The following is a 27,606-nucleotide window of genomic DNA, read 5'->3' on the forward strand; positions in this document are numbered from 1 at the left end:
CCAGTTATCCGGCTTTGACTTCCAGACTTCTATTTTGGGCCTCCATCTTCCTCCTTTGGGTATTGAGACCTCCAGGTTAGCCAACAATAGGACTTCGAATTCTATGCATGCCAACTGACTGTCCCTTGTACCTCCTTGTTCCAATCCCAGTACCCACCAACCTGAGATAGCTCGATATCCATGATGCTACTGGCCTTCGAGCGCAGAGCAAACACCGAGTCTGTGATGTCCTTCACCATCAATAGCTGTCACTGGCCTTCCAGCATGGGGCAGAGACGTAGACTGCCGATGGATGTCATCACATGTACCATGATGGACATCATTCTCATTTCTTGTCCACAAAAGTAGCTCAAGTCACCAGAAGTACATGTACCTGTGGAACTATTGTTGTTGTGGTGCATTAGGAGGTATTGTTTTGCCGCTTCCATAGCATTTGACAGTTTTTGTTTTATGAGGCTCAACCCAGATGGAAAACATGCAAGAAGCCGGCTGGATTCCAACTTGGGACCATTCGTCTTGTAGTCCAGTGTTGATGCCACTACACCACAGGCCAGCTAACATGTGGAATTATAATCCAAAATTAATCTCCACAGACTGGACCCACCTCTCCTAACAAAGCACAATGATATGTACTCTGAGCCATTAAACTAATACATTATGTTTTTTAATGATATTTATGCAACAAGCTCCTCAGTGGGAACAGTTCATCCAAGTGAAAAATGAAAACCATCTGAATTTCTGCCAATCAACAGCACACCAATAGAACAGGTACAGCATGGAATTGACACAGTGTCTGCATTGTTCAATCCAACATTCTTAGTGCAGGGTACAGCATACATTATGTACAGAGCCAATACCCTTTTACTCTGTCCTATTAAATTCAGGATAATAGTGCACAAGTTAGGTACAGAGTATAAAACATTGTTATATCGAGCACTCCCAGGGTCGGCACAGGATGAGTCAGGTACAGACTTTTACTTGCCTTTACACAGTCCCATCAAACATTCACAGGACAGGCACAAGAGTAAGATACAGAGCGAACCACCCTTTGCATTGTCCCTTCGAGCAGTTCCAGGGTGGGTTGACCTACATTCGATACGTAGTGACGATCCTTTATAGCATCCCATCAACCACGCCCAGGGCAGGTACAGCAAAGGTTAAATATAGAGTCCAAATCTTATCCCTCCCTCCTGCTTACACTGTCCCAGTAAACACTCAGTGCAAATATAGCACAAGTTTGATCCAGAGTAAAGTTCTCTCTAAACTGTCCCATCAAATACTCCCTGGCAAAGCAGCGTATAAGTCAGTCCACTATGAGCTAAGGAGGATGAGGCCAGGACACGGGGGATCTTCAGTCTCTTGATGGTCTGCATGGATATCTCACACAAATAGAAACAACCTGCAAAGTAAAGATCTGAGGATTACAGAGTGAAACTAAGGCTGGTTCAGCCTCAGTGGATCAACACCAACATGAACAGATCAGCAGCCCTTGCTGGGCAATCACAGGTGGTCTTCAGTTGTACCAGCAGGGTGTACACGGTGAGATAGAGGACATGTTAGAATTCAGAATCTGCTGTGAAAGCTGGCATAGAGGGAGGAAAGAACATACTGAGTGATAGGAAAACATAAACACAAAAAACTCTGCAGATGCTGGAAATCCAAAGCAACATTCAAAAAATGCTGGAGGAACTCAGCAGGCCAGACAGTGTCTCTGGAAATGAACAAACAGTCGACATTTCGGGCCAAGACCCTTCATCGGGACTGAGAAGGAAGGGGGAGGATGCCAGAATACAAAGGTGGGGGGAGGGGAAGGGGAAAGGAGGCTAGCTGGAAGGTGATTGGTGAAACCAGGTGGTTGGGAAAGGTCAAGGGCTGGAGAAGAAAGAATCTGATAGGAGAGGAGAGTGGACCATAGGAGAAAGGGAAGGAGGAGGGGACCCAGGTGGAAGTAGGCAGATGAGGTAGGGTAAATGGATTTGGATGGGGTATACTGCAAGTTGTACAACCCATGTAGAGGAGCAATGGACGAGAGGATATAGAATAGGCAGTATAGGCTAGGATACAAAATCAGAAAAACAATGGGATGTAGGCCAAACACAAGATGCAACACACACAAAAATGCTGGAGGAACTCCATAGGTCAGGCTGCCTCTATGGAGGAGAATGAGCAGTTGATATTTCCGGCCAAGACTCTTTATCAGGACTGGAAAGGAAGGGGAATGGAGCTGGAATAAGGTGGGCGAAGGGGAAGGAGTACAAATTGTCAGGTGATAGCTGAAGCCAGGTGAAGGAGTTGGTGGATGGGTGGGGGAGGATGGATAAAGTGAGAAGCTGGGAGGTGTTAGGTGGAAATGGTAAAGGGCTGAAGAACAAGGAATCTGAGAGGAGAGGTTTAATCAACGCAGATTGTGCATTTGTACTCTCAGGTTTATGAGATCTTCTAGTTCTGGTCTTTCTTTTTTGTTACTACTTTTGGGCAATTTTTGAAGTAGGATAGCCTGCAGATAATGAACACTGAGATGAACTATACTGAAATATTCCTTTAGATTTTGTGTTTTTAATACTCTGTGTTTTCGCTCAGTTTTTTCAAAGTTCAAAGTCAAAGTACATTTATTACAAAGTGTTTATACATTATACAACCTGGAGATTCGTCTCCTTACAGGCAGCCACAAAACAAGGAATCCAAAGGAACCCATTATAAAGACTAACAAAACATGCATTTCTTCTCGACCATGTCTTACCTCAGTCCACCCACCTCTCAATCTCACACCACCCATTTCTCCTTGACGTCTCACCACTCACTTCTCCTCAACCATGTCTCACCTCACTGCACCCATTTCTCCTTGACCATGTCTCACCTCACTGCACCCATTTCTCCTCGACCTTGTCTCATAGAAACATAGAAAATAGGTGCAGGAGTAGGCCATTCGGCCCTTCGAGCCTGCACCGCCATTTATTATGATCATGGCTGATCATCCAACTCAGAACCCAGCCTTCCCTCCATACCCCCTGACCCCTGTAGCCACAAGGGCCATATCTAACTCCCTCTTAAATATAGCCAATGAACTGGCCTCAACAGTTTCCTGTGGCAGAGAATTCCACAGATTCACCACTCTCTGTGTGAAGAAGTTTTTCCTAATCTCAGTCCTAAAAGGCTTCCCCTCTATCCTCAAACTGTGACCCCTCGTTCTGATCTTCCCCAACATCGGGAACAATCTTCCTGCATCTAGCCTGTCCAATCCTTTTAGGATCTTATACGTTTCAATCAGATCCCCCCTCAATCTTCTAAATTCCAACGAGTACAAGCCCAGTTCATCCAGTCTTTCTTCATATGAAAGTCCTGCCATCCCAGGAATCAATCTGGTGAACCTTCTTTGTACTCCCTCTATGGCAAAGATGTCTTTCCTCAGATTAGGGGACCAAAACTGCACACAATACTCCAGGTGTGGTCTCACCAAGACCTTGTACAACTGCAGTAGTACCTCCCTGCTCCTGTACTCGAATCCTCTCGCTATAAATGTCAGCATACCATTCGCCTTTTTCACCGCCTGCTGTACCTGCATGCCCACTTTCAATGACTGGTGTATAATGACTTTAAGTGTCATTTGCCAGTCTATCTTAGCTAATTCACGTCTCATACCTTCAAAGTTACCCCTCTTTAAGTTCAGAACCTTTGTTTCTGAATTAACTATGTTACTCTCCATATTAATGAAGATTTCCACCATATTATGGTCACTCTTACCCAAGGGGCCTCTCACGACAAGATCGCTAATTAACCCTTCCTCATTGCTCAAAACCCAGTCCAGAATAGCCTGCTCTCTAGTTGGTTCCTCGACATGTTGGTTCAAAAAACCATCCCGCATACATTCCAAGAAATCCTCTTCCTCAGCACCTTTACCAATTTGGTTCACCCAGTCTACATGTAGATTGAAGTCACCCATTATAACTGCTGTTCCTTTATTGCACACATTTCTAATTTCCTGTTTAATACCATCTCCGACCTCACTACTACTGTTAGGTGGCCTGTACACAACTCCCACCAGCGTCTTCTGCCCCTTAGTGTTACGCAGCTCTACCCATATCGATTCCACATCTTCCCGGCTTATGGCCTTCCTTTCTATTGTGTTAATCTCTTCTTTAACCAGCAACGCCACCCCACCTCCCCTTCCTTCATGTCTCAACCTCACTCCACCCATTTCTCCTTGACCATATCTCGACCTCACTCCACCCACCTCTCCTTGACCATGTCTCACCTCACTCCACCCATTTCTCCTCGACCTTGTCTCAACCTCACTCCACTTTGAATCACACCTGCACACTTCAAACCTTGAGTCAGCCTCGCCTTCTCTCGCCTCTTCAATGTTTGTGATTGTTTACCACAATTTTCCACAGAAAAAAGTGTTACTAATAAAGTATTTAGTTCTATTTCTTGCTTTACGAACGAGCATTAAGCTGTTGCTCATCTTCAGTACCACCATCTTAAACCAGATGTTGCCGTATGCGCAATTTTGTTTTGCACAGGGGAGGGTGGGGTTGGTATTTAATGTTTTTCTTTGGGCAGGTTGGTTCCATGGTTCTCTGTTTCAGGATCGCCTGTGGGGAAGATGAATTTCATGGATGTATACATTTTAATAAATGTACTTTGAACTTTGACTGGACCATGGGAAAAACAGAAGGAGGAGGGGCTCCAGAGGGAGGTGATGGGCAGGTGAGGAGGAGAAGAGGGAAGAGGAAAACCAGAATGGGGAAATGGAAAATGATTGAAATGGGAGGGGGGAGAAATTCCTGGAAGTTCAAGAAATCAATATTCATGCCATCAGGTTTGAGGCTTCCCAGACGGAATACAAGGTGATGCTCCCTCAACCTCATTGTGGCAGCAGAGAAGGCCATGCATGGACCAACATGTCGGAATGGGAACAAGTTGTGATGAAGAAAGGCAAAGCGGCATAGGACTATACAGAGTGTGAGATAGAGGGATTATACGGTGTGGAACATGGAGGGAATATATTGAATAAGAGAGTCAGTAGAGGGTGGTTAATATAGGGTGTCTACCCGGTGAGCCACGGAAGGAACGTACTGGTGAGCCACATTTCTGGTGTACATGGTGTAACTTGGAGTGAATACATGGTTCCCCACCTGTACCTTTCATTTTCCACATCAGGCAAGGATTGATGTGCACTTGTCCTTCCGAAAGGGATGGAAAGCATTCCGTGCTTCAGGCTCGAGCCGAACTCCAGCTACACTGAAGATGGAAACCACTGCAAGAGGAATGAATGCACTGGTCAGCAGAACGAACAGTGGTGAAGAGTCTCCTCTCCAATTGGAACATGCACAGGGATCTGAATAGGGGTTTAATGGCGTTTATGCCCCTCAAGATACAAACGTAGATAGGCTGCCCATCAACATGCATTAATCAGTAACACAGAGTCCAGTTACACGTCCTGCAGCCTCGGGAAAGTGACCAACATAATCCAGGATGCCTCCCACCCTGATCATTCTCTCCTCTCCCCTCCCCATCAGGCAGAAGTTGCAAAAGCTTGAAAGCACATACCACCAGTCTCAAGGACAGTTTCTATCCCATTGTTGCCATATCCTTGAACAGACTCTCGTGCATTAAAGGTGCAATCTCCCTTGCTGTAACCCTCGCATTTTGCTTGTTCACCGGCAGAGCACTTTCTCTGTACTTAAGTTTGTACTGTATTCTTTTCTTAAACTACCTTGATGTACTTACGGTATGCCACGGTCTTCGGGGATGATATGCAGAGAAAGGGTTTTCATTGGACTTCAGTGTATTTGACCATAATAAATACATTGAATTGACCTTCCTGAACTTTTTAAACATCACCACTGAGGGTAAGGCAAGTGTCAAGTGGGAAATGAAGAGACCAAATCAGCTTACTAAAATGCAGAAACAAGGAGCTGTATTTTATTTTCCAATGCACTGGGAGCAGGTTGAGGGGGGTTGAGGGGCCCAGTGGCATGCAAAGATCCTGGAATTAAGTGCAGAGCACCATTGGTGGGTTTTGTAACCCAGCTGCAGCAACATATCAGCTCCAGGTTTCCCGACTGGCTAGTGAGTATAGAGGATCCAATGTGCATTGATTACACTCCTAGCTCATCCTAAATGAACATCCCAAACCTAACAAAAAAGACTGGTTGAGTGGAGCCCCAGGTTCAAAGGCTGCACCTTGTTATAACAACTTCACTTCTGTGCGTGACACTGGTGGTTGCAATGACCCGAGAGTTGCTGTTACTCATTTTCGGTGGAGGTGAGGAAACACAGCTGGGGGCTGCCCATAGGGTCAGCAGGGGACACTGGAGCCACAGTTGTGGATTCAACGCTGAAAGTGGTTCAATGAGGGGTGAGGTGTGATCATTCACCTGCATCCCAATGCGTGTTTACCTCCGAACTCCAGACGCTGCCCCTCAATCACATCACACCTCCCTCCACCCCACCTGGCCTTTGCCTTTCTTCACATTCCCATCTCCCCAGTCTCCAATGGCTGTCGCCATCACCTTTACCGCCACATTTTCACCCCATTCCCTCACTGTCAGTAAGTGCTCGCTACCACCCACTGGACACACCCGTCACTACATCAATATCTCTCCATTCACTTCTTTCAGAAGAGCCAACGGAAAGCAAAGGAGGAGCAGAGGACCAGGTAGAACCCTCCACCCAGCTTGAAGCCCTCTGCTGCAGAGGAGGCAGAAATGGCCATCAGCATGATTGCTGATGGGTACATCCCAACTACCTGGTCACGGTATTAAATATCAGCAGCCACAGAGCACAAAGCAATCACATGTTCATGAACATAAAGTGAAATTTTACCCTGTGCAGAATAATTATTCCTACCTTTAACATTCTAATTTATACCCCTAATTAGGCATTATGGTAATGTAGTGGTTAGCTTAACACTACTTTAGCACCAGTGACCCGGGTTTAATTCCGCCACTGTCTGTACGTTCTCCCCGTGGGTCTCCTCCGTCTCCTCTGACATTCCAAAGACATAGAGGTTAGCCAGGTAATTAACTTGTATGTCTTTGGAATTGGGTGTAATTGGGTGGCAGTGGCTCGTTGGGCCAGAAGGGCCTGTCAACATGCTGTATCTCCAAACAAATCAAATCAGATCTCCCTAATGACTTCAGGCATGCCAGAGGAGCTGATCCAGATTACAATTGTTCAGAGGAGGTCATCCCCTCTGGACACAATCATGCAGACAATTCACAAGCAGATAGTCATTTCTGAAAGAAAGCTGTGCTAGAACCTGGTCACCCTTATGACACAAATAAGCAAAGGGCAAAGACAGGCACAAATGCTGTACCTCTGGGAATTGCTGAGGGACCGGACGCTTCTGGAATAGCAGGAAGGGACATGTAGTGTATCAGTGATTACTGCCAAAGGAGAGACTGTTGGCCTCAAGTATGAGTGGCAAAGTGTTGCAGGCCTTTCTGATGATGGCCTTGACAAAATTGCCCAAGTTTGGGGCTCAAACTCTGCAACAAACCAATGAATTCAGGCTTTCACCAAGATCTAAGAACATTATCTTAATTAGGTTACATGGTACCCAAACCTTGACTGTTCAGAACCCTGCTGATCTCCAAGAGTGTGCTCCCTAGATTATTGTTAGTAAGTGTGTGCAGAAGGGACACGAGGGATTTTGGAGTTCACCTCACTCACTTGATTATTGCTCACATGCTGCCTCCTGTCCCTATCACCATTCACCATCTATGGGAGAACACGAAACAAGAGAAAAATCTGCAGATGCTGGAAATCAAAACAACACACACAAAATGCTGGAGGAACTCAGCAGGCCAGGCAGCATCGAGGGTAGAGAGTATAACAGTGGAGTCCAAAACTCACACGACCTTCCACCAACAGCATTAGCCACCAACATAAGGATCTGAGCAACCTGTCTCTACATCTTCAACCAGATGCCTTCTCACCCCCTTTACTTATCAGAGTCCAGCACTGCTATCACTTTGTGTTCTTGCTTATCTTCCTCCACCAGCTGTCTTGCCTCTTCACACTCACCTCCCATCTTTCTCTCTATATTTTCTGTGCTCTCTCTTTGCCTGTCTCCACCTATCATGCACCTGTCCATCTCCCAACTCCACTCCTCTCCCCATCCCCTACACAGCACAACCTGCCCACCATTTTACACCCCTTCTCAGTTCACCAATCACCTCACACCTTTTTCACCACTCCATTCCTCCTCCTCATGCTGGCCATCTTGCTGATGTGTCATTTCAACCCAAGATGTTCACATTTCCTCTCCTCTCACAGACACTATTTGACCCGCTAAGTTCTTCCAGCAGATTGTGTGTTGCTCCAGGTTCCCGCATCTGTGAGCTCTTTTGCCTCTATTGCTTTCGAGACTTTGACGATTTTATTGAACATGTCAGGATAAGTGACACAGTAATCTAGGGCTGTCATGTTCTTTAGAAATCTTCAGCTGGATGGTAGAGAGGGCATTAATCAAAAAGAAAATGTCCAAATTCTTGCAAAGGGCTTAAAGTAAGAACGAGGTATAAAGCTCACCCTCCTCAGCCAAACTGAGGAATGAGCATCAAACCACATAGATGTCACGGTCAAGAAATCTCAGCAGCGCCTCTACAACTTCAAGAGGATTTTTTTTAAACTGACATGTCCTCTTGGACCTTCACCAATTTTTGTCAATGCACCATAGAAAACATCCTATTCAGAGGCATAATGGCTTAGTATGGCAACTGGGCTCCCCATGACCACAAGAAACTGCAGAGATTTGTGGACACAGCTTAGCACATCATGAGAACTGGTCCCCTCATGGCCTCTGACTGAGGTCGGGGTTGACCATGGATGTTGCGCCCAGTCGTCTATGTGATACGCAAGCCAGTGCAGTACGATATGGAGAACAAACTGTTGTCCATGTAGCAGGTTCCCCCTCTCCATGCACCCGATGAATTCAAGAAACGGCAGAGACCAATACAGTTTTGCACTAGAGGCGTCTCAGGAGTTGCTGGTAGGTGTTGAACTCAGCATAGGACTGTCTTCGGGACTCCAGCTCCAGAATTTTCCCTCTGGGTTTACTCCCGAATCCTTTCCCAAATTGGGCGGAGCTTAGGAGGATGATGGCGCCTAATGGCAACTCCTTTGCTTGCATCTTCAGAAACAGCTCTATTTCTATCTTTGATATCTCTTTTTCCCTTTCAAGGTTCTTCTGTAGACCCTGACCTGGAGTTACACACTGACTTCGGCTCTTTGTGGCAATGGGACCTGCTCTTGGGGCCTCACGATCGGCCGCTTTTCAATATGCCAAGGACGTGACCTGGAAGACTAGCGCGCCTTCAGGGTGCTGGATTTTCATGGCTCTGGAGGCAGGAGGATTTGAGGCCGGTGCTTCTGTCTGATGTGTCATGGAAGTACACGGAAGATCGAAAGCAGCGAGCTGGCTGCTGGCTATATGCCCGGGAACCAGAGCTCGGAAAAAGCGATGCAACGGACTTTTAATACCATAAATCAGTAAGTTGTTTGGTTAAGTCTCCCCTCTCACTGTGAAATGGGGACACCTCTCTTTCCCTTATTAGGGAGAGAAAGAACCTGTGGTATGTCAAATTACCGGGTGAACCAGTAGTCTTTGGGGCATTGCAAGTCTGTGTCTTTACTGATGCTTTGTTGCACGTCTGAGTGCTCAGTGAGGGGCGCCGATGCTTTTTGCTGGTTGGGGGGGGCGTCATTGCTTTGCTGCTGCTTATCCATGGGAAGGGGAGCTGGGGGGGGCTGTGGGGTTCTAACATTTAACTGTCATTCATTCTTAGGGTCATTCATTCACTCCTCTGTTTTCGTGGATGTTTGCAAAGAAAATAATTTCAGGATGCATATTGTATACATTTCTCCGACATTAAATGTACTTATTGATCTATGAGTGGGTATAACCACAAGGCAGCCGAGGGTTTGAGATCAGAGTTTTTCTTCTTCCAGATGAGCTGCCAACCACAGCTGACAAGCCCATCTGCCCCCAGAGGGACTGGATTTAAGGCACCAAATATCGGCCTTTGCCCCTTCTCCTGTCAGTAGGACCGGTTCTGCTGGGCTTAGTAGCTAAGCCAAACGTGAAGACCAGGAGCTGGACGTGGTTGTCAGAGGCTATTTGAGGCGCACGCCATTCGGAGCATTTAATGGGTAATGGAAGCTAATTCCCATTACCACCCTCAGCTTTAACAACCTTAAGGAACCAGGGACTCTGACTATGCTCCTCAGTAAACATAATTAAAGATTCACCCACCCGAGATCTTCTCTCTTCTCCCCCGTCCCATTGGGCAGAAGGTACAAAAATGCGAAAGCACATACCTCCAGGCTCAAGGACAGCTTCTACCCTTTATAAGAGTATTGAACCGTTCCCTAGTACAATAAGATGGACTCTTAATCCTCACAATTTAGCTCATTATGACCTTGGACCTTATTGTACACTGCACTGCACTTTCTCCGTAACAGTAACACTTTATTCTGCACTCTGTTATTGTTTCAATGAACTGTGTAATGACATTATCTGTATGCATGCTAGCCAAGACAGGATTTTCCACTATAACTCGGTATGTGTGACAATAATAAACCAATTTACCAAACTCTGTACACCCTTCTGCCATTACGTCCTGCTGTTCCTCATTGCTATTGCTCTGCAGGACAGCTTTAAGGTGAGGACTGAAGGCCAAGCAAAGATAGCTGTCATTCTGTTGAAGGCAGCACATACACTGGACCATGGCTAAAGTGTGAATCGGTGCCCATGAGAAGTGTTTAATGTTCCACAGAGCCGGCATTTCCGCCCATAGGAGGATTTATGACAGCAAAGCTGTGCAAGGTGAATGCATGCGCGAAATGGACTCCTCCAATTTCTCTGCAGGCATCATCAGTGTCCTGGAAAGACAAGGGGCTCTGCACATTCTCTGCTGCTGTCCATGGGGGCAATCGACTGCGTTCAGATACGCAGAGCTCCTAAGTGTTGTCTCCTCCACTGCAGACTCTCCCTTGCAGCAACTGCACCATCTGCTCCCACTCACTTGTGAAACATTGGTCACCAGGGGAGGACTCAGCCAGCCCTCTCTCTGGTCCCAACGACACAGGAGTGGTCTGAGCTGGTGCATGGTCTGCAGAGTCCTCTACGGTACTCCTGAGGAGTTGTCAGCAACTTCCACCACCTGCACAACTGGAAGCTCTGGAAGAGAGAAAAGAAATGAATTAGTCCTCACAGTGGAAAGGATATGTTGTACTATTGTGTAGATGATCACATTCCACTCACTGTTGAAATGAAGTCAATATGACTGGACGTTGTTTGCCGTGTGTGTTGCTGATAAGCAATTGTATCATCTTGTCCAGGATTCACCACCATCCTGCCTCTGACAGGGCAGTCTGAGGCTCCAGTGACCTCCAGTATCCTCTCCTCTACACTTGTAGGCTGTGGATGGTCACAGCGTCTCCATGACGTGTTCTCTAGCCGCGGGAAGAGACAAGAAACATGCTGTACCTGATCAGCTAATCAACTCTAACGGATTGTAATAGGGGCAAAGCATGAAAATGACAACAGTGGATGGGCAAATGGAGGTGTGATTAACTTTGTAGATACAGGAAGGCAGGTGTAAGACAAGTGGCATTGAGGAACACGAGATGGAAGAAGCAACAGACACACAGTGGTGAGCACAGCAGAGTGCAGGGACTATGGATGTGCACTCACCCTTCCTGACCGGCACGGCCGCTGAACCACACCCTGCGCTGCTCCTAGCAGCAGAGTACCAAGCCCCTGCTGCTGCCGGCCTCAGTGGCAATGTCCAGGCACGCTTCCGAGTTTCTGACCCAGCTCCGTCCTCTTGTTGTGGGGAAAGGCATATCCCTCCACTCACTCGCTGGCAGCACACCAGAGAAGGAATCTATACACTGGGTGCAGCTTTTGCATTCTACAACTTCCTGATCCCATCCCCAAACCAATCAATGGTATCGGAGCTGAGATCGTATCAAGGGGACCCTCAACCCCACTGCTGCTGTGGAAGAGATGAAAACTCAGGAAAGAAAACTACAGTGAAACTGACAGATCAAATGGGTTTCCAACGATCCTGAAGTGACTATAACCCCAACTCCTGCTGTCATTCCTAGCAGGTTTCCATGGTAATAAAGAAGCCACTGTTAATACAGACTGTCCGGTACGGGCACCTTGAATTGCAATGACACCTGGAAAGGCACTGAAGCTGACACACACAATGGCACTGGGTAACATACTAATGCTCCATCACACCGTGACTGACCCAAATGTCCCCATTTACCTCCACGTCACTTGCATAGTGCTGTCTTCAGCTTGTTCTTGGTTAGTGACCCACAGTTACAAAGTAGTACAGTAGTGTAGCGGTTAGTGCAATGCTTTACAGGGCTGGGAATCACCGATCAGGAATTCCCGCGGCCACCTGTAAGGAGTTTGTACGTTCTCCCCGTGACCGCGTGGGTTTCCTCCGGGTGCTCTAGTTTCCTCACACTTCCCAAAAGCCGTGCAAGTTCAGGCTACTGAGTTGAGGCCAAGCTGTGTTGGCACTGGAAACTTAGCAGACTTAGATTTGACACAGACAACTTATTTCACTGTATGTTTCCATGTACATGTGACAAATAAAGCTAATATTTAAACTACTACTTATATGATTATTGCCCAATATTATTATAAACATCCTGCTGTTTCTTTTTTTGAGCAAGTAAATGACTGCACAACAGGTTATGGCAGTGTTACAGTTTCTTTCATGGCTCAGATCCTCACTGTCACCCTTCCTGCTCCTCGCCATTCAACGGTCTAGTGAGTCCATGCAGCTGCTGCAAAGCCGAGAGGTTTACCACAGGAATGGATGTGTACATACTGTCAGGGAGCTGGAAGAGTGCAGGGGGCAGGGTGCTGAAGTACTGGTGTGCGAGGGCATCCTCTGCCGAGCTCCTGTTCCGTGGATAGCACTGGAGTAGCTGCGAAGTCAGACTCTCCGCTTGTGGAACCAGGCCCAATCTGAAGAAAGGAACAGAGAGCCCTGTGACGGATCCAGCATCGCAGTGGGCACATGATCAGCACCCATCTAGATTATCAACTGCATTACATATTGCTCTTAACACAGCAAGTCTTCTCTGGCTACTTCACAGGAGATATCCAAATCAAAAGTACATAAGGCCCTGTGTCGGGGCTGACCACAGATGCTGCGCCCAGCTGTTGACATGATACACAAGCCAGGGCAGGTTGACGTGGAGAGCAAGCTGCTGCCCACGGGTCAGGCTCTTCCTTCACGGAGCTGATAAATCCAAAAGAACGGCAGAGACCGATACAGTTTGGCACCAGCGGCATCACAGGAGTTGCCAGTCAGTGTTGAACCCAAGAGTAGGTCTCCCTCAGGGGCTCCAGCTCCGGATTTTTCCTCAGGGCTTACTCCTGAAGCCTTCCCCATGAGTGGGTAGAGCCGCAAGGCAGCGGAGGCTTGAGATCAGAGTTTTCCTTCTCCTAGATGAGCTGCCAGTCGTGGCTGACAAGACCCATCGGCCCAAAGTGACTGGTCTTAAGGTGCCAGTAACCCACCTTTGCCCCTTCTCCTGTCAGTAGAAATGGTTCCTTTGGGGTTAGTAGCTAAGCCACATGTGAAGGCCAGGAGCTGAACTTGGTTGTCAGAGGCTATTTGAGAGCAGTTAATATTTAATGGGAGCTTATCTCCACTACATCCTCCAGCTATGACAACCTTAAGGAACCAAAAGCATAGAAAGAGGCATTGAAACAGGAGAGCAAAAGCTGTACATAGCAGTTAAGTTTAAAGGACTTTCCTGAAGTACACAGCTTGGCAGAACAAACTCTGGAACTTAGTATCAAGGAGGGCGAAGAGGGAAAGGGGGAAAAAATGAGGCAGAACAAAATAGGATTGAGAGAAAGGGCAAACAGCGAAAAAAAAACAAAACAAGAGAAATACAGTTTGTAAATAACTGGGTGAAGGCCTGGTAGAAGAGTGAGTTGGAAATGATGTCAAATGGAGCTAACCATTCAAGTCTGTCCTTTCTTCCTATGAGGTTTTCCTGGGAATAAAAGAACTCCCTTCCTTTGAATCTGTAGCAATCCCACATAATCTAATTTTATATCCAGCATGACAGATGCTGGAAATCCAAAATAAAGTTGAGTACTGGATCAGGCAGTTTCTGTGGAGTTAGGAACAAGATTTAGGGGTAATGATAAAGGGTCATTGGCATGAAACATTAACTCTGTTTCTTTCTCTACAGATCCTGCCTGACCATTCCACAAGCTTCTGTTTGACAATTAGTGACCTTAGGTCTAACCTTTACATTGCCATTTATCCCATTGACAGTGGCACTGCTGTTGAATGGGGAACCCAATGCCTTCCTGCCTAACAAACACACATCACAGGAAGGAGTCTGATGAATTTTCTTTGTGCACCCTCTCTGGCAAGAACACCTTTTCTTAAATACAGAGATTAAAACTGCATACAATTCCTCAAGAACAATTTCAGGCAGGAACTACATGTTACAGTAAAACACCTTTATTCCTGCACTTAAATCCTCTTGTAAAGAGGGGCCTCAAACCCATCAGTTTCCTAATTGTTCACTGTATTTGCATTTTAGCTTTCAGTGCTTTGTATGTCAGGACATCCAAATCTCTTTGATATCAACATTTTTCATTCTATTACAATTTAAAACATATACTCTGTTTTCTATTTCGTACACTGAAGGGAATTTTTCCCAAATATTTTCAACTTGCTTTTAGTTGTCTACTCACTTAGCCTGCCTGTATCTTCTCAAAACGCCCTTTCCCTAACTAACAATCGTACCTCCTTTAAAATTGTCAGCAAACTTTCAAATATTGTATTTGTTGGTATGGATTATGTGTCGGTGGTAACCAAGTACTTATCTGTAGAGTGGTCACTAGTTATAAACAACTAGCCCGAGAAAAACCTGTTCATTCTTACTGCTCACAACATTGCTGTAAGCCAATTCCCAATTAATGGCAGTATGTCATTCAAAATTTCATGTTATAACTTTCTTTAGCAATCTCTTTCTATCAAAAGCCTTCTGACAATCCAAATATACCATATCCACTTGATTTTACCTTATTTACTCTACTAATCACATCTTAAAAGAATTCTGATGTATTAGTCAGTCATTATTTTCCCACTTTAGCTAAATAGTTGCATTTGTTACCCTCAAATTTACAGCAACTCTGTAGAGAATCTTTAGAAAATTGGAAGCTGACAACCAAAAAATGATCCTTCAGAAATTCCGTAGCAACCAATTTCTTTTCAAAATTCTATGAACACATGAACACAATCTCACTTTTTTTTATTATTTCTGTTTTGCACTATTTTTGATCTAACTATTTCATATACATATATACACTTACTGTAATTTATTTATTTTTCTTTCTATATTATCATGTATTGCTGCTGCTAAGTTAACAAATTTCACGACACATGCTGGTGATAATAAACCTGATTCAGATTCTGATGTAGATTGTTGGATCCTTGCTATTTATTGTCTTCCATCTTCACCAACTTCTTCTGTACTTTTGTTTAATTAACACTAATTTCTTATTTTCACCAGATTCTGGTTCTCTGGTATTTCTTGCATATTTTTCGTGACTACTTCTATGAGAAAAAAACAGTGTTTATTTAATTCTCTACTGTTTCCCTATTCATTATAAATTACCTCATCCCCGACTGAAATGACGCAGCTACTGCGGCAATTCTGTTTACGTTCTCAGGAAGAACTTGCAGTGGACTGCAAAGGGTTGGAAATGGGGTTGAAGGTCAAGGAGAAATTTCCATCAGTGATATTGCCTGAGGAAGGGGAGAGTGATGTCAGAAACCTGTTGCTAGTGCTTCGGATGGTAAGCTTACCATGTGAGACAGTAAGGAGAAAACTGTTTTTCCAGAAGGCGTAGATGATTCCTCCTTGGTTTGTGTAGTAATAGTGTATGACACAAAATGGTGTCAGCTTGGAATGTGGTAACATATAGAGATCGAGAAGTTCGGGCTGCATTCAACAGGGTACAGAAGGCAGAGAAGTGATCTCAATGAAATGCAAATTCTCACATGGTTTCACAGGGTAGACGCAGGAAACATGTTTCCCTGGGTGAAGAGTCTAAAACACTGTCTCAGGAGAAGGGACTAGGCCAGTTAGAACTGAGGTGAGGAGTGATTTCTTCACACAGGAGGATGGTAAATATGTGGAATTCTCTGGTCATTGAGTTTATTGAAACCAGAGATCGATAGATTTCTGTATATTAAGGGAATTCAGGGATATGGCAGACAGTGAGGGCAGAAGACCAGCAACGCTCTTGCTAAATGGTGGAATGGGTTCAAAGGGCCAGACGGTCCATTCCTGATACTAACTTTGTCCTTCCTCACTCTCCTCTATTCCAAAGAAAACAACTGAATATCCTGTCTATCCTGAGTTAAAATGCTTGAATCATTCAATAATCATCCCCAGATCCAAGTCTAAATCATTATTACCAATAACAAAAAGAAGGGATTGAATATGGAGGCCTCTGGAACCCAAATGGTAACAGCCTTCCAGTCACAAAAAACACCACCAACCAACACCCTTTGTTTTCTGCCACCGAGCCAGTCTTAGATCCAATTTGCCACTTTCCCTAGAAACCCACGGAATTTTACTTAGTTGAAAAGTCTGACATACAAATTGAAATTCATGTAGCCTACATCAAAACCACAGCCTTATCCTTGTCACTTCAAAAGGTTAGAGCAAATTAATCAGACAAAATCTTCCCAAAATGGCTAATACCAGGGGGCATAATTTTAAGGTGATTAGAGGAAAGTATGGGCGGGGGGTTGTCGGTGATGAGTTGTTTGTTTTTACACAGAGAGTGGTGAGTGCGTGGAACACCCCGCCGGGGTGCGGTAGAGGCAGACACATTAAGGACATTTAAGAAACTCATAGAAAGATGGAGGAACACACATCAAAGTTGCTGGTGAACACAGCAGGCCAGGCAGCATCTCTAGGAAGAGGTACAGTCGACGTTTCAGGACTAACTGAAGGAAGTTAGTAAGAAATTTGAAAGTGGGAGGGGGAGGGGGAGATCCAAAATGATAGGAGAAGACAGGAGGGGGAGGGATAGAGCCGAGAGCTGGACAGGTGATTGGCAAAAGGGATACGAGAGGATCATGGGACAGGAGGTCCGGGGATAAAGACGGGGGGGGGGGAACCCAGAGGATGGGCGAGGGGTATAGTCAGAGGGACAGAGGGAGAAAAAGGAGAGTGAGAGAAAGAATGTGTGTATAAAAATAAATAACCGATGGGGTACGAGGGGGAGGTGGGGCATTAGCGGAAGTTAGAAAGGCAATGTTCATGCCATCAGGTTGGAGGCTACCCAGACGGAATATAAGGAGTTCTTCCTCCAGCCTGAGTGTGGCTTCATCTTTACAGTAGAGGAGGCCGTGGATAGACATGTCAGAATGAGAATGGGATGTGGAATTAAAATGTGTGGCCACTGAAAGATCCTGCTTTCTCTGGCGGACAGAGCGTAGGTGTTCAGCAAAGCGGTCTCCCAGTCTGCGTCGGGTCTTGCCAATATATAGAAGGCCACATCGGGAGCACCGGACGCAGTACATCACCCCAGCCGACTCACAGGTGAAGTGATGCCTCACCTGGAAGGACTGTCTGGGGCCCTGAATGGTGGTAAGGGAGGAAGTGTAAGGGCATGTGTAGCACTTGTTCTGCTTACAAGGATACGTGCCAGGAGGGAAATCAGTGGAGAGGGATGGGGGGGAACGAATGGACAAGGGAGTCGTGTAGGGAGTGATCCCTGCGGAAAGCAGAGGGGGGGGAGGGAAAGACGTGCTTAGTGGTGGGATCCCGTTGGAGGTGGCGGAAGTTACGGAGAATAATATGTTGGACCCGGAGGCTGGTGGGGTGGTAGGTGAGGACCAGGGGAACCCTATTCCTAGTGGGGTGGCGGGAGGATGGAGTGAGAGCAGATGTGCGTGAAATGGGGGAGATGCGTTTGAGAGCAGAGTTGATGGTGGAGGAAGGGAAGCCCCTTTCTTTAAAAAAGGAGGACATCTCCCTTGTCCTGGAATGAAAAGCCTCATCCTGAGAGCAGATGCGGCAGAGACGGAGGAATTGCGAGAAGGGGATGGCATTTTTGCAAGAGACAGGGTGAGAAGAGGAATAGTCCAGATAGCTGTGAGAGTCAGTAGGCTTACAGTAGACATCAGTGGATAAGCTGTCTCCAGAGACAGAGACAGAAAGATCTAGAAAGGGGAGGGAGGTGTCAGAAATGGACCAGGTAAACTTGAGGGCAGGGTGAAAGTTGGAGGCAAAGTTAATAAAGTCAACGAGCTCAGCATGCGTGCAGGAAGCAGCGCCAATGCAGTCGTCGATGTAGCGAAGGAAAAGTAGGGGACAGATACCAGAATAGGTACGGAACATAGATTGTTCCCCAAAGCCAACAAAAAGACAGGCATAGCTAGGACCCATACGGGTGCCCATAGCTACACCTTTAGTTTGGAGGAAATGGGAGGAGTCAAAGGAGAAATTATTAAGAGTAAGAACTAATTCTGCTAGACGGAGCAGAGTGGTGGTAGAGGGGAACTGATTAGGTCTGGAATCCAAAAAGAAGCGGAGAGTTTTGAGACCTTCCTGATGGGGGATGGAAGTATATAAGGACTGGGCATCCAAAGATGGAGGAGTGTGTTGGTGAGAAGGGTTTGATTGATGTTAGAGTAGGTTAAAAAGTTGGCACTGTGCTGTACTGTTCTATTCTCTATGTTCGCCCAACAAATCCATACTCACTGTCCTTGATTAATCCATGCACTTCCAAATGAGCATTTAAACTGTCCCCAAGGATGGATTTCAATGACTTGTTCATGACTGCAGTTAAACTAAATGGCCTGCTATTACCCAGTTTATCACTTTCCCTATTTGTAAACAGTGACACAATGTCAGCAGTTCTCCAGTCCTCTTATCTATCTAGGGAGGATTGAAAAACCATGATCAAAGCCTGGCAAATTTATCTCTTCCTTTATTTTTAAAACAGCTTTATCTGGGTATGGCAATTTTTCTCAGAGATGTTAAACCTTAAATGCTTCCTTTTCCAACCTCCCTATCCTACTTAATATTTCCCACACTTCCTCCTCAGCTATTACATTATCGTATTCTCCCTACTTTGTGATGATGGCTGCAAAATATCCCATTACAGCCCAATGGATATGATCCGCCTCTATTTATAGGTTGCCTTTTTTATTGCTACCCTACCAACATCCCTCTAGAATTTCTGCTGTATTAACTTCTCAGCAGCCAACATAAGCTTTGCATTTTTCACCTCACTCTGACCTCTATGGTCCTGTGATGTTTAATATAGCCGTCTCACTTGTTGCTTTGAGGGAACAGGTCCATCCCCAGTGTGGATTGAATCTCTTTCTCAAGTGCTCCAAAACAGATTTGTCATTAAGAAGTTGGATCCAATTCACCTTTGCCAAGTCACTTCTTGGCTTTTTAAGACTGGCCTTACCCAAATTTAGGTCCTTTATTCCTGTTTCTTAACTCTGCTGAACACTACAATCACATAGCAAGAATGCTTTTCCACCTGGCAATCTTCATTACCTAAATGTAAATCCAGAATATTGTCCCTCTTTCGTGTTGTATTTGCTATGTACTAGCATAAAACTTCTTCCTGTTGCAAAGTAGGAATTCTATATCCCTTACCTGACTGTATTCTAGTCAACATTTAATGCTTAAAGATCTCATCCTTCTATGTTTGCACATAAGAAATATGTCTATAACTCTGCTCCATCATATCTGCATCTCTAAAGTACATTCTCAGGAGTATTATTGGTCCTTTTTTCTCATTCAACCCATTGAATGATCCTTTGAATTAATTATCCCTTCCACACTCTCCCAGGATGGCCTGAGAGCTTCCCTTTCTTTTAAATGGAGGCCAAGGCAGTCTCCACCCAATGCACAATTCTACATTAATGGAACAAAAGGTATTGCTGTCCGAATCATTCCTACACCAAGAACAATGTCCCAAACCTATTTGCCTTTGCTTGCCTCTTCTCTCATGACATCAATGAATCCACCAGCGCTGTCGTCATCCCGTTAAGAAAATGCATAAATCAAATTTTTAAAAAAACATAGGTTCTGGAAATCTAAGACAATAGAAAATGCTGGAAGGAGGATGAAATGGGAATGGGAAGTAAAATTAAATTAGGTGGCCACTTGGAAATCCCGCCCTTTGTGGCAGACAGAACGAAGGTGCTTGATGAAACAGTCCCACAACCTTCATCAGGTCTCACTGAAGTAGAGTAGGCTACTCCAGGGGCACCAGATACTGTGGCTGAGCCCAAGTGCAGTTTTCATTTCTCTTTTCTGCTTTAACCCAAGAACAGATAAAACTACAACAATTTAATGGGATTAAAATGAGAACTAGGAGAAGTGTGGAGAACCTCAGGAGGCAATAGCTCTCTTTACACTGGCTTGGGACTACTCCATCACAACATACTATAAAGTCACATCAAAGAGAACCTACCTTTTCCAAATGTGGCCAAGTTTCTGAAGTGGTTGTGGCAAAAAGTGCTCTGTGTGCAGAGACAAGATGGAAACTTCATCATTACCATAAACTATTCACATGTACGTAAATCTTCATAGCCCTCCTCAGAGAACGCAACACTGAACCTACTACACACACATACCTACATACAGGTCCTTGTTTCCAGCCAGAGCCAGTTCTGTACTATGCCACTGTCTCTCCCCCTACCCTAGAGTATTACCAACAGTGCATAATGTTCAAACAGAATACATACCCACCCCTGACAACAAACACAAACTAACCTTAATAATACCCCAAAGTGACAACGAAAGATCACCCCCAGACAAACGTCAGAACAACTCCCTCAATGGACTTCAACATCATTTGCAAACTGACCCAAATATATCATCTTTAGACTGATCTCAAAACTAATTGCCACAGCTGACATTGATACATCAGCTTTGGACTGACCCCAAAACATCACATACAAACTTACCCTAATGCAGCACACCAGAGTTGACAATCTATCACTACTCAGAACAAATACAATAGATCATGCTCCAAACTGACCTCATTATAACACGCTTTCTGACCCCATACATTCTCATATAGATCCCTTACGTCTTCAGACAGACCAAAATACACCTCACTTATCTGACTCCCAATTCTTCACCTCCCAGACCATCCCCTGTAAAACGTCCTCCAAGAACCATTCCTGATGCATCGCTCTCCAAACTGATCCCTTACTGCCCTCTCAAACTAAAACTAACACATTTCCACCCACTCCCATGTGGTTGACGTCAGTACACTGCATCAGACAGACATTGATGCAACGCACCCAGACAGACCCTGAAACATTTACTCACTCCCAGAATGCCTGATACACCCCTGTCCCCTAAACTGAACCCAATCCGAGATTGGTCTCCCATTTGACCCCAAAAGACCATCATCTAGCTGACTTTTACATCTCCTCTCCATTAGAGCATACTAACGATAGGTCATCATTGACCTGAACCATTCACTCTGACTCTCTCTTTCTCCACACCTGCTTACTACTTGTTTGTATAACTCCAGAGTGACTCAGTACTCTCTTGTCAACCTTCCCATCCTCCATCCAACCTACCATGAATTGACAGGTGATTTTGGGACATGTACCTGTTCTGTAGTTTGGGAGGGCAGTGACTCCGGGCCAACTCTCCTCTGTAGGAACACCCAAGACCTACAAACAGAGAATCCACAGTCAACACTGGAGCAGAGCATAAGGTTGCCTGCTGTCATTTCACACCCATCAATATGATAAGCCTTAGATCCCACACTACCAGGCTCAGCAACAGTTATTACCCTACAGCCATCAGGCTCCTGAACTAGCATGGATAACTTTATTCACCACTACTCTGAACTGATTCTACAACCTACAGGCTCACTATTATTTTTGTTTGCACGTTTTGTCTTCTTTTGTACATTAGTGTTTGTAAGTCCTTGTCTGTTTCATGCTAATTTTTCATAAAATTCTATTGTATTTCTTTTATTCCTACAAGAAAATGAATTCAAGTTAGTATATGGCAACCTATGTGGTTTGATAATAAATTTACTTGGAAATTTGGACAATCAGGCTGAGATTGGTCAGCTACAGGCTCGGTATCACTTCATTGTGCTCTGTGTATGCCAGGCGTTAAGGAAGAGTCTCTGTGACTCTTCCACTCAAAGAGTAAAACAGACCCTTCAGCCCAGCTCATCTGTATTTGGCCATATCCCCCAAACCCTTCCTGTCCAAATGTCTTTTAAATATTGTAATTCTACCAACTTCTAGGACTTCCTCATATACCCACCACCCCGTGTGAAAACCTTGCTCCTTTAACTATTTCCACTCTCATCTTAACCCTATGCTCTTTTCAGAATTCTCTATCCTGGGAAAAGGACTGTGGCAATCTATCTGATCTATCCCCTCCTGATTTTATGAACTTCTAAAAGGTGACCTCTCAACCTGCTTCACTCCAGGGAAAACAGCTCCAGCCAACCCCGTGTTCCCTAATAACTCAAACTCTGCAGTCCTCACAACATTCTTGTGAATCTTTCCTCTAGCTCAGTCACTTCCTCAGTATGGCGAGGCAACCAGAACTGCATGCAATACTACAACTGTGATCTTACCAATGTCTTGTACAGCTGCAACATGACATCCCAACTCTTGTACTTAATACCCCATCCAGTGAAGACAAGTAGGCCAAATGCATTCTTCAGCCCCTCCTAACTGTATTGCTCATGTAACACTTGCCAGGGCTCCGGTGAGTTTTGGGGAGCGTTGTAGAACAGAGAGACGAGGACTTTCTGGCGCCTATACGTCCCTGTGGAGACAGATGGCTGTTTCCTGTGCACATGCAAATCACAGCCAAGTGATACTACTGTGTCCCTGATGCCGCTGCACCGAAGAACACAGCTTGGTTCAAAAATAAAGTGAACCGCGAGAAAAGAAAGAAGACTTTACTAACTCTCTGGTATCCATTGCTACTCCAGGAGCCAGAGGTATTCCATGCAGACAGTCAATTCCTCCTCCCCCAAACTGAGCTAGGTTCAAACTCCCCTTTCAGAGAGAGGTCTTCTCATATAAATATCAAGGCCCATTTACTTACTGCCCAGATTCTCTGGAGCTGCTCCGTGATATCAGACACACCAGGGAAAGCCGGAGAACCTTCTATCATCTCAACGAATATACAGCCAGCACCCCTACAGAGGGCAAGGCAGGATTAGTCTCAGCAATTTTCATCACCAAGTGACAGTAAATATACAGCCAGTCTCAGTCATTCATCTGTGACTGCGACCAGCACACCACAATGCCCAGGATTCACACCTCTTCTCCCACCTAGACTCCAGAAGTAGCCTCCAAGTCCCTGGAGGGGCAGCCACCTCAACATCCTCACCCAACTAAATGTTATCCTCTGACACCTGCCTGGTTCGAGCAATGCTTGAATCATTGTTCTGATTTGCAAATGAGAAGTTACCGCGTGGGCCAAACTTCGGATTGGGGGTGGGAGGGGAGTGTGTCTGTGGGGATGCAGGGAAAAGACAATGAGCAGCCAAGCACCTCTCCAGGTAACAGCTAAAACCACCCCCAAGTGTTAACACTCCTGCCGGGTGACAGGAGGCTGGGAGAGGGCAGAGATTATTGAATTCCCTAACAAAATGAGAAACAAACTAACGGTAAAGCAACAGATTCCACAGGAAGATGGGCTTGGACTGTGAAGATGCTGTTTCCTATCTCAGCCTTCTACCTCATTCAAAGGTCCTCCAGAAGCCCATTGACTTTGGTGAACACAGAATCACCAGAACTAAAAGAGTTAAGTAATCGAGACCAGTTTGCACAGGTTGGCTGTGCAATGTTTTCAGTGTAGCAGATTAGAGTCATCCGATTCAGGTGTTTAAGATCATCTAAGGATTTGAAAGAGTAAATGGGGGAAAGGCCCTGGCAGGGTTGACCAGAACAAGTGAGTATTATGTTAAACTGAGAGCTAAACTGGCCAGAGATGAACTCGGGGATCAGCAATGATCAAACAGAATGACAGAATATACCAGGTGTTCCATAAGCAACTGCTAGTGAGTGGACTTTGGTTCCAAAGGCTCCCAGTCCCTCACTCCATGAGGCACATAGTTTCCAATATGGCTCTAGCCAGATTTTTTAAGACATTTCAAACATCTATCAATCCTCCAAATCGACGAATTTTGGGTGACAGACTCAGGTCACGAGTGCAGTTTCACTTTAAGAAAGCGGAGGTAGGAGAGGCACGTTGGTCTACAGGCACGACTGAAATGCAGAGGTCTTAGCCTTCCCCCACCCCACACCCCAATCCTGATCATCCTGCTGGCAAATGTACAGTCTCTGGAAAATAAAACTGAAGACCCCAGAGCAAGATTTCTGTACCAAAGGGACATCAGAGACTGCTGTGTACTTTGCTTCACAAAAACATGGCTCACCTGCACTATTGCAGATGCAGCACTGCAGCCCGATGTTCTCCGCAATGACAGGACAGCTCAGTCTTTTAAAAGGCAAAGGAGGTGGAGTATGCTTTATGATTAATTTATCATAGTGCACAGATGCGATTGTTCTGTCTCAGTCCTGCCCACTCGGTCTGTCAAGTGCCATCCATTTTATCTGCTCAGGGAGTTTTCTGCCATGATCCTGGTAGCGATGTACATTCCACCTCAGGCACTGGAGGAGCTGAGCACCATGATCAGCAGTCACAAAACAGCCCACCCTGATATCTTCCCTATCATTGCAGGGAATTTTAATCAGGCCAGCTCAAAGAAGTAGCTGAACAATTGCCACCAACATATCACCCGTGCAACCAGAGCAGCCAACACATTTGACCACTGTAGTACCACCATCAGGAAAGCTTACCGCACCACCCCACGCCTGCACTTTGGAAAGTCTGATCACTTGGCTGTACCTCTGCTCCCAGCATATGGACAGAGACTGAAGACCACAACAACAGTGGTGAGCATCAGGAAGGTACGGTCATGGGAGACAGATGAGCACTTACGGGACTGCACTGTCGGCGGACAGGACAATTTTCAGGGATTCATCTTCACAGCTGTATGAATACACTTCAGTTACCACCGACTTCGTCAAGACTTGTATGGATGAGTATTTGCCTTTGAGAACTTACTGGACATTCTCAAATAAAAAAGCTGCGGAAGAACTAGGGGATTCATAGTCTGCGGAGGGCTAGATCTGTGGCATTCAAGACCAGTGATCCAGAACTATACAAAAAGTCCAAGTATGACCTACATAAGGCTATTAAGAGTGAAAAAACGATTCTGAGATAACTTAAGAGACAGAATCAGATACATATCAGCTCTCCAGGGTATGCAGGCCATTCCTCCCTATAAGGCAAAACCTAACATCATGAATGGCTGTGATGTTTCATTCCCAGATGAGCTCAAGGCCTTTTATGCACGCTTTGAAAGGGAGAATAAAACTACACCTGTGCAAATCCCTGCAGCAACTGGTGACTCTGTGATCTCAGCCTCAAAGGCCAATGTCAGAACAGCTTTCATGAGGGTGAACCCTCACAAGGCTTCAGGCCCTGATGGTGTAGCTAGTAAGGCTCTGAAAACCTGTGCCAACTGACTGGCTGGAGAGTTCAAGGACAGTTTCAGTCTCTCACTGCTGCAGTTGGAGGTTCTCTCCTGCTTTAATGGGACGACAGTCATACAGGCTCAGGTAGAGCAGGCTGAGCTGCTTCAACATTATCGCCCAGTTGCGCTCACATCTACTGTGATAGAAGTGCTTTGAGAGGTTGGTCATGGCCAGAATCAACTCCTGCCTAAGCAAGGACCTGGACCTGCTGCAATTTGCTCATCAGCACAATGGGTCTACAGCGGATCCAGTCTCACTGGCTCACCTGGACATTAGTGACACCTACGTCAGTTTGCTGTTCATTGATTACACTCAGTGTTCTACACCATCGTACCCTCGGTACTAATAAACATGTTCTATAACCTGAGCCTCTGTACCTCCCTCTACAACTAGATCCTTGACTTGCAGTCGGGAGATCACAGTCTGTGCAGATCAGAAATAACATCTCCTCCTGCTGACAGTCAACACTCGTACAGCTCAAGGATGTGTGTGTGTGTGTGTATATATATATATATATATATACACACACACACACATACTGTTCATATATATTCTTATTGTAATTTATCATTTTTATTATATATCAAAATGTACTGCTGCTGCAAAACAACATATTCCACGATATATGCCGGTGATATTAAACCAAATTCTGAATCTGGGCTTTTGCCCCAGAATGGAAATTCCATATTCTCACCATACATCCAGGCCAGTAGAATAATCTGTAGCCCCTAGAAGAACATCTGGAGGCCGATACCACAGGGTCACCACCTGTGATGAGTACGTCTGGCTGGGCACAGACTTCGCTCTTGCCAATCCTGTGATCAAAATAAAGAACAACAGGTTGATGTGAAATTTGGCCAGCACTGACACCTACAACAAAGAGATGTTGGAGTCCCAAGCCAAATTTCTCGTGTTGAAACTGAACCCACATCCAGCATTTTTACCGGCAACCCATTTCACACTCTCACCACAAGTTCTTCATGTTCTCCTTTAACATTTTACCTTTCACCCTTAATCCATGACCTCTCATTCTAGTCTCACCCAACCTCAGTGGAAAAAGCCTGCTTACATTTACCCATCTATACTCCCCACACTTTGTATTCCTCTATCAAATCTCCCCTCAGTGTTTTACACTCTAGGGAATGAAATCCTAACATACTCAATCTTTTCCAATAACTCAAATCCCAGCAACATCCTGTAAATTTTCTCTCTACTCTTTCATTCTTACTGATATCAACTCTGAACGAAAGCCCGTTCTCCAGCACATTAATTTGCTACCACCAAGGATAGGTCTTACTGACCAAAATCCGCAAGCTTGAGTTCTCCCACACAGCTGATGAGCAGGTTCTGTGGCTTGAGGTCACGGTGCAGAACGTGGCAACGATGGATGTACGCCAGGCCGCGCAGCAGCTGGAAGACAAAGAGCTGGAAGAGAAGAAGAGCTGCCTTAAACTCAGGAAGCTGTGCACTACCAGAGCTACTCACACCCAGGGCTCGCACTGGCCTGCAGAGCGGCCAAGAAAATGGAGCAACAGACACATCTGGGCAGAGTAGATTGTCAGTGACAAGAACAGGCTTTATAAAGTAAGTTGCCTCTTAGTGCTCTGGTTTTCTCCCACATCCCAAAGATGTACAGGTTAATTGGCTACTGTAAACCTGGTTGTTTGGTATCCATCTGTCTCGAAGGACAATGGGTGATGATGATCATCACAAGCCTGGGCAGAAGATATGGAGACCCTGAGATGCCAGGTCAAGATCCCCCTCTTGGCCTCACCAGTGTAGTCCAAAGAAAAGCTGATGAAGCCATACATTTGGCACCAGCTTGGCTGCAGGAGCTGATGGAAGGATGTACAATTATGTCCAGCTGCCTAAGAGGCTCCACTCCAGATTTGCTGTCTGGGTTTACTCTGTCGCCTTAGCTCTCCCGAGGCTGTCCACAAGGCGGTGG

General features: G+C 45.5%; 1 protein-coding gene and 1 long non-coding RNA gene across 3 annotated transcripts in view; both read right to left on the reverse strand.

Moving 5' to 3' along the window:
* Positions 1-668: 668 nt before the first annotated feature.
* The window catches only part of cdk15 (cyclin-dependent kinase 15), a 50,637-nt gene continuing 23,699 nt past the window's right edge, over positions 669-27,606 (reverse strand). The window contains exons 8-15 of one of the 2 annotated variants that reach the window (XM_063050016.1): positions 26,960-27,083; positions 26,353-26,473; positions 23,155-23,248; positions 21,683-21,746; positions 20,528-20,576; positions 12,864-13,003; positions 5,136-5,257; positions 669-1,399 (exon numbers count right to left, since the gene is read on the reverse strand). In XM_063050016.1, the coding sequence (XP_062906086.1) occupies positions 5,157-5,257; positions 12,864-13,003; positions 20,528-20,576; positions 21,683-21,746; positions 23,155-23,248; positions 26,353-26,473; positions 26,960-27,083 (693 nt within the window). In that variant the 3' untranslated portion in view covers positions 669-1,399; positions 5,136-5,156. The remainder of the gene's footprint in view (positions 1,400-5,135; positions 5,258-12,863; positions 13,004-20,527; positions 20,577-21,682; positions 21,747-23,154; positions 23,249-26,352; positions 26,474-26,959; positions 27,084-27,606) is intronic. The other variant, XM_063050015.1, reaches the window with a different exon arrangement.
* Positions 11,121-12,184, reverse strand: LOC134347640 (uncharacterized). Its single transcript, XR_010018214.1, has 3 exons — positions 11,705-12,184; positions 11,273-11,463; positions 11,121-11,188 (listed from the first exon to the last, which is right to left on the reverse strand). It is a non-coding gene; the product is annotated as an uncharacterized LOC134347640 (long non-coding RNA).

Source organism: Mobula hypostoma, chromosome 6, assembly GCF_963921235.1.
Source record: "Mobula hypostoma chromosome 6, sMobHyp1.1, whole genome shotgun sequence".
Classification (NCBI taxonomy): Eukaryota; Metazoa; Chordata; class Chondrichthyes; order Myliobatiformes; family Myliobatidae; genus Mobula; species Mobula hypostoma.